The following is a 10127-nucleotide window of genomic DNA, read 5'->3' as shown; positions in this document are numbered from 1 at the left end:
CCCCATAGTCTCCTGGGACTCGTGCTGACAAGCCCCGTTGGCCTTCAGAGCTAGGTGTTTTGGGGGGCCTGGCTCTTAGGTAGAAGTCTTAAAAGTTGGGGTAGCAGATGTGGAGTCCAAACCCTTTGCTCCTCAAGGAGAAGCTAGGAGTTGTGAGTTTCCTCCCAGTTGTGGGTTGTACAGGGAATGGGTTTATGGTGAGATGGCGTCTCAGCTTCTCCAACCTCCTTCCATGTGGGGTTTTTCTCATTCATCCAATGTGTAGGAGTTGCTCAGCTAGTTTTTGGATTTCTTTTAAAGGGAATTGTTGCATATGTAGCTGTATATTGGGTGTGTCCCTGGGAGGAGAGAAGTTCGGGGTCCTTCTACGTCGCCATCTTGAACTGGAGCCTCATTTTCAGTTTTAACATTATGATCTCATCAAAGTCCCTCTCACTGTCTGGAGGACTCTACCACTCTCCTTAGCTTCTCCCCAGAGAAATAACTCTCTGTTGTGCTTCTTTCTCTAGAGAAGTCCCTTTATTATAATTTTCTACCAAAAACCGTTACTGCTCCTTTTTCTTTCCTAGGGTCCAGATTCTGGGCTGTTAGGCTCTGCTAACTGAATTTTTCTTTATTTGCTAGAAAAGAAGCAATGGATGCAAGGTCCACATGCCTTGGGGGTGCTGTCTAAAGACCACTGGGATTTTCCCACCCCACACTAGGCCAGGCTGACCAGTGTGTTGGACTGAACACCCCCATCAGAATAAAAATGTTAAAGCCTGCATCTCCAATTTCACTTGTTACTTGTGTACCTGTAGTGCTGTCCTCAGCTAAAACCCCTGGAGCGCCGCGTGCATTTAGGGTGAAGTTCATTGAGACAACAGACGGACATAAATCTGTGTTGCAAATCCTGGTGCTGTTTTTTATTTTCTTTGGCCAGCTCCTTGACAGCTCTGCCTTCTTCATAAAGTGGCCCACAGAGAGCTTGCAGCTCGGCTAGTTTCTTCTGTTTGTATTATTAGTGGCCACAGTATGCTCGAAGCAAAGGAGTGAGGAGGACAGCGTCACTAGTTCTCTGCCCTCCCTGCACTTGGTGCTTCCAGCTTCCCTCGGGGGCTCTGTAAATACACTGTTCCATGTGGCCTTCTGGTATATGGCCTGAGTGAGGATGTCCGTGCCAGTCTAAATATTAAATATTAGAAAAGCTTAATTTCATTTTTCTTTTTAGATTTAAAAATATATCAGAAATTTTAATCTTTTCTTCCTTTAGCCCCAGTGACTTGCCTTGCACATCCCCTAGGGCACACACACCCTTTATTTTGTAGATCACTGCTGTAGAAAGAGATTTCCATCCCCAAGGCTGAGGCCAGTGAGAACCAGTCCATAGGCGGAGCCACTGGGAGGGCTTTGACTCTGAATCCACCCCGTGTTTGTCCTCTAGAGGTCATCTCATTCTGAAATTCCCACCTCCGTATGGTGGGTGGAATAGATATTTAAGTGGCCCTTTCTCCAAGAAATTACCTTTGGGAGCAGTGGTTCAAACTCTGTAGGGCCAGGATGTACTTGCTCATATCCCCAGAACCCGAAGGAGGGAATCTGAATGGCCTGTGGTTCCCCTTGTCCACTGTGTTTAGAATGAGAGAGAATAGGTTTAAACAAATGTTTTACCTTGGCTCCTTCTCTCCCATGACTTTTCTATGACCTTGTGGTAGCTGTCTGGGCCAGTCCGAAGTTGGTGATCTAGAACTTTACTTCAGGATATGAGAGTCGGAGCTATTTTTGTGGAAGACCTTTGGGCAACCTGGGCTGAAATTCAAACGGGAGCCCGTTTTAACATTCTCAAACGTTTTCTGTTTATCGATCCTCAGCTACAATCCAGACCTGTTAGACCCTTACACATATTGTGTTATAGCCTTTTTAAAGTCTGGTCATAACTCTAGAATGTGCTATTCAAGGGCCACAGTTCTAAGGAAATAAAAAATCTGGCTAGCGATTTACCTTTTCAAATAAAAAAAAAATAGGCAATTCTACTTTAAAGGTATTTTGACCCTTGTGATAAAACACCAGTCAAAATTGTTGTCAGGAAACTGGCCAGTGGTTTTAATGACTTTCAGATAGAATGTTTAGTGTAGGATTCCCTTTTACATGATAGCTTCAAATGGAAATCATTTGGATCTTGGCAATTTGGTTTTCAGACATTTTACAAACAGGTGTTACACTGTCCTTGAGTAAAAAAAAAACAATTTATTAAATTAATTCCCATGTTAGGGCACCTGGGTGGGTCAGTCGTTAAGCGTCTGCCTTCAGCTCTCAGGTCATGATCCAGGGTCCTGGGATCTAGCCCCTCATCGGGCTCCCTGCTCAGCGGAGAGCCTGCTTCTCCCTCTCCCTCTGCCTTTCCCCCTGCTCGTGCTCTCTCTTTCTGTATCTGTGTCTCAAATGAATAAAATCTTTTAAAAATAAATAAATAAATAAATAAATAAATAAATAAATTAGTTCCCATGTATCTAAAGCGTATCTAAAGCATAATGCTTGAATTGGTGAATACCAGTTGACCCTTGAACATCGTGGGGGTTAGGGGCACCAACTTCCTGTGCAGTTGAAATCCGTGTATAACCTTTGACTCCCCAAAACTTAACTATTAATAGCCTATAGCTGACTGGAAGCCTTACTGATAAACAGTCGATTAACTCATATTTTGTACATTAAATACTGTATTCGTACAATAAAGTAAGCTGGAGAAAAAATGTTATTAAGAAAACCATAAGAAAGAGATAATACATTCACAGTACTGGGCTGTGTTTATAAAAAAAAAAAATCCACGTAGAAGTAGACTTGGCGCAGTTCAAACCCATGTTCAAAGGTCAACTGTATTTTTAAAATTTTTTTGTTAATTAAAGATTCATTAAAAATACCTTTAATTGGGCACCTGGGTGGCTCAGATGGTTAAGCATCTGCCTTCGGCTCAGGTCATGATCCCAGAGTCCTGGGATCGAGTCCCGCATCGGGCTCCCTGCTCCTTGGGAGCCTGCTTCTCCCTCTGCCTCTCTCTCTCTCTCTCTGTCTCTCATGAATAAACAAATAAAATTAAAAAAAAAATACCTTTAATTTTTTTTTTAATACTTCTTAAGTGTGCCAGTTTTCTTTACTGTGTTAGATCATACCTGAATGTTTATTTGATGATTAGGGATAGTGTAACGACCAAGACCCATTATAAATAGGAATTCTCTTTGTACAGTGTTATAGATCTAAAAGGTATAGAAAAGCAGAACCTGCCCCTTTTTTTGTGCTTGAATTCCAATTTGATTTTACTTTGGTTCTTTCTCCTCAATATAAAGTCGAGTTGACTGAGAGCCCTGTTTGGTAAGGTTTTGGATCATCAAAGTGTAAACTTTTATTGGATTTCTAAAGAACAGGACTATAGTGAGCCCTTTTCCTTTGAGATAATAAAGCATTCAGTGCCAGAATGATGATCTCTAAAAGGGCATGATTTTTACTTGAGGGAAAAGAAGGGGATGATTCTCATAGACATAAACAGAACAGGTCTCTTGTGGAGCGGTTCCTCTATGCCAAGCACTGTTGTGAATGTTCTGCTGTCCGGGATCTCTTCATCCTCGGGGCAGCCTGATGAGGCATGCGCCATTATCATCTCTACTTAGGGATTAGAAGACCTTAGGGAGGTTCAAGTAGCTTTTGTTGGACATGAGGGCAAACCCAGGGCTGCTCAGTGTAAAAGTCTGATGACTCAGCCTGGGCGGCCCACCACCTGTGCAGCATGTCTGCCCCGGGTGCACGGGGGAGGCAGTCAGCCACAAGAAAAGCACAGACTGGAAATCGGAAGTCCTAGGTTCAAACTTCGGCCGGGGCGCTAACTGCTGGGTGAGCTCGGGCACGGCACGCTCACACTCCCGTCTGTCAGAGGAGAGCACTGGGCCCAAATCACAGTTTCCTGTTGCGTCCCTCAGAGCCCTGTGCCCCCAGCAGCCTCACTAGGTAGAGCAGCCTCCCTCGGACCTCTTTCATCCATTGGGGTTCCGCATAGGATGTTTGGGGTTAAAAAGCGATAAATAAGAACAATAAATCAGATAACAGCCTGGGTTACCTGTAGACCTGAGATTTTCTGACACCGGAGATCTTATATTTACTTCCATTTTGAGGGAAGGAAGATGCTTCTGTGTTTCTGTTCATCAAAGATGTTACCTCCCCACCCAGAGAAGTCTCTCAGGCATCGGTGCAGAGTTCAGGTCAGGAAAGGACAGTTGAATAGTTCACGTCACAAGTTGTAGGGGGTGCGGGATCAAGAGAAGTGAGTGGTCTCACTGCAAACCTGCTTTTGCCTTTCCCGGTTCTGATCACAGTTCCATCGGGGGGATGGGGGGGGGTCTCCACACCACCAGACAGTCCTCAGACACTACGTTTCAGCTGCGTTCCGACGCGGTCTACCTGGAGATGGCATCAGGCCCCGTAGGTTAAGGGCTCGGTCCCACAAGACTGTCCCCACTTCAGATGCCATTCCCAAGTCCAGGGCATCACCTGTGCTTCTGATCGACTTAAATCAGAGATGCTCATGACCCCCTCCTTGGGTTCAGTTAATTTGCTAGAGCAGCTCACAGAACTCAGAGAAACATTTTGCTTCCTAGATGACCAGTTTATTATAAAAGGGTATAATTCAGGAACAGTCAGATGGAAATGACACAGAAGGGCAAGGTATGGGGAAGGGCATGGAGTTTCTCTGCGCCCAGAGCACACCTCTCCCTTCAAATCTCCATGTGTTCATCAAGCAGAAACTCCCTGAACCCCATCCTTTTGGGTTTTTATGGAGGCTTCATTACGTGGGCACGACTGATTAAATCATCAGCCACTGGCGACTGAACTCAGTCTCTAGTCCCTCTCCCCTCCCTGGAGGTTGGGGGTGGGAACAAAAGATCCAACCCCTCTAATCAGACATGCTTGGCTCCTCTGGCCACCAGCTGCATCCTTAGAGTCCTCTCGTTAACAGAGTAAGAGACACCTTATGCTGTCATCACTTATGAAATCCCAAGGGTTTTAGGAGCTCTGAGCTCTAGAAATGGGCACAAAGACCAAATACATATTTCTTTTTAAAATTTTTTTAAAGTTTATTTAATCTCTACACCCAGTGTGGGGCTCGATCTCTACGACTCAGAGATCAAGAGCCACATGCTCTACCAACTGAGCCAGCCAGGTGCCCCCAAATATATATTTCTTCTAAATCACAATATCGGGGCGCCTAGGTGGCTCAGTCAGTTAAGCATCTGCCTTTAGCTCAGGTCATGATCCCAGGGTCCTGGGATTGAGCCCTGCATCGGGCTCCCTGCTCAGCAGGGGAGTCTGCTTCTCTCAAATGAATAAATAAAATCTTTAAAAAAAGAAACCACAGTACCACAATCTCTTTTTCCACAGAAAAGCCGGTTCTTCAGAGCAGGCACTCTTTAGACGGCTCCAAACTTGCGGAGAAGGTTGAAACTGTGCAGCCACTGTGGATAACATTAGCACTGCAGAAGCAGAAGGGGTTTCGAGAGCAGCAAGCAACTCGAGAGGAGAAGAAGCAAGCCAGGGAGGCCAAACAGGCCGAAAAGCTCGCCAAAGAGAACGTGAGTAGCCTGGTTTTCAGCTTTAACTTTGCCTTCCCTGAATTTGGCTCTCTTTTAGGTCACAAGGATTTAAAAAAAAAACTAGCTAGGAGTGGTGGAGAATACTTAGGTTTAGAGCAATAAATAAACTGATCACCGTTAAACCAGGGAAGTGTGTTTGATTGGTAATTTTGTTTGGTTTCCTTATTCTCTTAGGTTAACCTGACTTGGTAGAATCCGTGACGACTAGCAGCAGTCCATGCACATAGCAGTTACACGGGAAATAGGAGAGTGATTTTATTTGAGCAGGGAGTTGGGAGGAAAATCAGGAGTCTTGCTCTGTGGCCCTGATTTTATGGTCTGTTCGATGGGCCTCTCCTTGGAAAGTGACTTTCCCTCTTTGAGACCTTTGAGCTGAGCTGCTCCACGGCGGGGGTCATGGTTGGCCCCACTTTGCTCCCACGTGCAGTCCCCGTGCAGTCCCTGCTGCTCCTTTAGGAGCAGAGGTTGGGGGCCGGCAGGCAGAAGCCCCCACGGCCTTGCACGGTCAGTCTTTCCACGTCCTTAGGTTGACAACACATGTGCCCTGACTCTGCCCACCCAGGTCGGTGTCGGCCCACAGCCCGGAAGCAGCAGCGTGAGCAGGGCGGGGTCCCTGCACAAGCCCACCGCCCAGCCGGAAGAGAAGAAGCCAGAGACAGCAGCGTCCAGGCTTGAGCGCAGAGAACAGCTGAAAAAGGCCAACACCCTTCCTACATCTGTGACAGGTAGGGAGAGCAGGTCCACGGCTGGTTTCGCAGCTGCTTTCTGTCCTTGAGTGTGAGTACAAGGTCAGCACACGTGGCCCTCCAGGGCCCAGGCTGCCTCACAACCCCACAAGGCCACCCTTTGAGAAAGCTCATCTGGTAAAGCCCAGTGGGACTCCCCATCAGTGGTGTGATGGTAAATGGCTAACAGTCACCCTTCAGGGAGTGGGGAGACCTGGGATTTGTAGCATTTGACAGTTTTCATGGGGTAAATCCTCCCACTGTGGCCAGTTTCAAGCTCCCGGTGTGCTATCAACTGGTCCGATCACTTCATGTTGAACGAGCCCTCTCCATGCCCCACTGCCTCTAGTCTAGCAACATGAGGTTCATTAACTTCCTTCTGCGAGGGAGACTAGAGACCGTGAGAATCATCTCAAGAAGGGAAGAGGCGAGGGCGCCTGGGTGGCTCAGTTGGTTAAGCGACTGCCTTCGGCTCAGGTCATGATCCTGGAGTCCCGGGATTGAGTCCCACATCGGGCTCCCTGCTCAGCAGGGAGTCTGCTTCTCCCTCTGACCCTCCTCCCTCTCATGCTATCTCTCATTCTCTCTCACTCAAATAAATAAATAAAATCTTTAAAAAAAAAAAAAAAGGGAAGAGGCAAGATTATAATAGGATTTGGGGGAAAGGGTGAAGTTTAGGTAAAATGTAAGTGGAATGGGGTTTTGGCGGGTTCAGAACCGAGCAGGAGTTGTATATAAAGGGGTTGATTTCAAACCTGAGATCAAGAGTGGACTCAGGGTCCTGTTTCCAGGCAAAAGTGGGACGGTGTCTACTCACTGGTGGGATTTCAAATAGCAAGTTTCTGACCAGCAGGACTTTAGAGCAAGGTTTTTCAGCTGAGTCCTTTATGAAACATTGCTGTTAATATATTCATGACACACAAAAGACATTTTTTAAAAGATTCTTTATTCTGTTAAAGTGATCCTGTAATGTTTCCAACTATTTCCTTGTTACAAATCACTTGAAGGATGGATAGGAGTTGGAACAAGCTTCCTCCCAGGGGTTAGCAGGGCGTCTGTTTTCCCTTCTGGGCCACCTGGGCCCTAGAGGGCACCCACCCTGGAGACCTAGGCTGTTTTATGCCTTTGTTACCTGCTAGCTTGGGTATGGAAATGTAAAGAGGTCTCGCCCTTAAAGCTCTATATACTATTTTGGTGAGGAGAAAAACAACTATATTTGAAAACCACTTTGGAGCACTATGTAATTTTTCAAGAACCTTCATGGGCATAATTTCATATGATCTTACACCCAAGACTTGAGGGTTCTAACCATCTGGGTGTGTCAGAGAGATCATTCTTTCAGAATAAAATTCCAAAGTCAGAGATCACACCTTTCTCTGCCTGACTTCTGTGGCCGTGCCAGAGAGTGGCTCCAGCTCACTGAAGCAAACTTTTGTTCTGATATATTTGTCTTTTCCATCAGTATTTCCCGAGTTCTGTTCATGTGTAGGCCATTGCCATGGGCAAAGTCCAGATCCCTCATCTTAAGAAGCCTCTAAGGTCTGGTACAGGAAGAATTGGGGGGCAAGCCTTAATGTGGTGAGGGCTGGCGGGAGCCGGGGCCTCGGGCAGGGGGCACCCCGGGCCCTGCCTGGTGGAGAGGGTGAGTTTTGACCTCACCAGTTCAATAAATTCAGACTGTTGGTTTGATGTTTTTCTTCATGGAACTGACTGGTTGGATAACTAGAACCACAGCATTTACCTTTTATTTCTTATCATGTAGGCATAGCTTCTGTGCACAAAAAAATTAGGCTTCTGCACTGTAATTCTGTATGCAGTAGTTCTGATCACATTGCTTTCTTTCCCTAATTCTTCTCACTAAAGATGCCCAGTGTTTCACCGGGGTTTCCCTTCTGAATCTTGCACTCCTAATACACCAGAATGTGGCTCTGACTTACTCTTATCCTTTTCCTTCAAAACCCAATCCAGTGGAGATCTCGGATTCAGCCCCTGCCGCGCCGCTGGTGAAAGAAGTCACAAAGAGGTTCTCAACCCCAGATGCTGCCCCCGTGTCAACAGAACCAGCCTGGCTGGCTTTGGCCAAAAGGAAAGCCAAGGCCTGGAGCGACTGTCCACAGATCATTAAGTAGAGTGACTTTTATCCACTCCTACTGCCAGTTACTGGCTCTTCTCTTGCCCTTGTTATTTATTTTTTATATGAGGTAAAGAAACCACGCTAGGGAAAACAGCATGTTTTATAGGCTCTAAAATAATGTTCAGAAACTGAATCGGTGGCATTCCCTGTAAAGAGTATTTGCACAATCCTAGGTCCTGGTGCCTTGAGCTCTTCCTCGTTCTCAAGAGAAAATTCCATCCGAGGGACCACATGAAGCAAAATCTCCAAACTAAGAACTTTTCACAAGAGCCTACCATGCCCCTACCACAGCCCTTCCACACATACACACCCACACACCATTTAGAACAGGATGTTTGCCAATCTTTGCTTTTTGATTCTTCAACTTCTTTTATCTAGAACATTTACCCTACCATATGTTTGGTGGTTTCTTTCCTTTTCTACAGTAATGGCGAAAGAAGGGGTCATACAGACAGAAACAAGATGCCCGTTCTCCTGAATGCATTGAGTAACTGGGAATCCTAACAGTCTGGCTGCCAACTCTGCCCACGTCTGCTTTTCTGAATCCTACCTATCTGAAACTGTAACACAGAAAGTGAATCTGTTCACACTTCCACCACACTGATGTCCGACAGGTCCTGTCATACTGGTACTCTCCTTCAGGACATGCTAAACATTTGGCCTAGGTGGCTCCTAGGGAACATTTCTATTTAGGATCATGAAGAAAGGAAGCCACAGATTCTCTTCCCAGCTCTGAGAATCCCCACCTAGTGCAGTGGTTCTTAAGATGTCCTGGCCCCATCTCCTGCCTTCCGAATTCGATCCTGTGAGTCTGGGCCAGGAAGGTCTATTCTGGCAAAACTCTTCAGACCAATTCTGATACATCCCAAAGGAGAACCTTGGGATACACTGCTTCCAGGGTAATCTAGCTTTTAAAACTCTGAAGGGGAGGCTCATTTTACCCAAAGAAGTGGGAGGAAAAATTAAAAAACCAATCCACCAAACCAGACATTTACTACAAGATAGGGGAGGCTACTGACATTGAAGGTCTCGAGTATTCCCTTAGGTCTTTAGGGAAAATTTAACAGGAAGCCAAGATTTGGAGCCTTTGTACTAAGGACTTCTGTGGAAAGTTTCTTTACCATAATCGAGTAATTCATATTTAGAGTCAAATGTTCAATAGCGTTTGTAATTTTGAGCATTCACCTTGCTATCTTTGAAAACATCTCCGAGTCTTAAGTGGCCTTGCTACTCCAACCGTGTGGTCCAAAGAAGGGACACGGCGATTCAAAAGCATGAAGCACAGGCCTCCCAGCCAACCACACGTTGCCAATACTGACTTTATATTTCATGGTGTTGGCATATTCTCCTTTTCTGAGATTCTGACTCCATAATAGAAGTATACATCCTTTGCCCAATGCATGGGGAACTGCATTCCTTTTCCCTCTCCTGCAAAAACCCATCTTATCAGTATCCATCATTTTCCTCTATGCGGAGCTCACCTGACAGGCGATGTATTGTTGCTTTCCTGCCATTCACCACAGAGAAGGCATTTTCTTTTCTGGAAACCATGGCTCAGCCTCATGGTTAGCAGTGGCACGTATATACGGTCACGCGGACGGTTGTACTCCTGCAAGCTGGACTTAGTATACTGTCTATATACTGGACCTTCCA

General features: G+C 45.9%; 1 protein-coding gene across 13 annotated transcripts in view; it reads left to right on the top strand.

Annotated features, from left to right (window-relative positions):
• CRACD (capping protein inhibiting regulator of actin dynamics) overlaps nt 1–10121 on the top strand; it is a 256370-nt gene extending 246249 nt beyond the window's left edge. For all 13 annotated transcript variants that reach the window (XM_081812345.1, XM_081812356.1, XM_081812352.1 and 10 more), the window contains 3 exons: nt 5404–5594; nt 6178–6340; nt 8309–10121. In XM_081812345.1, the coding sequence (XP_081668471.1) occupies nt 5404–5594; nt 6178–6340; nt 8309–8469 (515 nt within the window). In that variant the 3' untranslated portion in view covers nt 8470–10121. The remainder of the gene's footprint in view (nt 1–5403; nt 5595–6177; nt 6341–8308) is intronic.
• Nucleotides 10122–10127: the final 6 nt, after the last annotated feature.

This window comes from Leptonychotes weddellii, chromosome 2 (genome assembly GCF_054177405.1).
Source record: "Leptonychotes weddellii isolate Sample4059 chromosome 2, ASM5417740v2, whole genome shotgun sequence".
NCBI classification, from domain to species: domain Eukaryota; kingdom Metazoa; phylum Chordata; class Mammalia; order Carnivora; family Phocidae; genus Leptonychotes; species Leptonychotes weddellii.
Note: the sequence above shows the minus strand (reverse complement) of the source record. Positions and strands in the feature narration are given on the sequence as shown.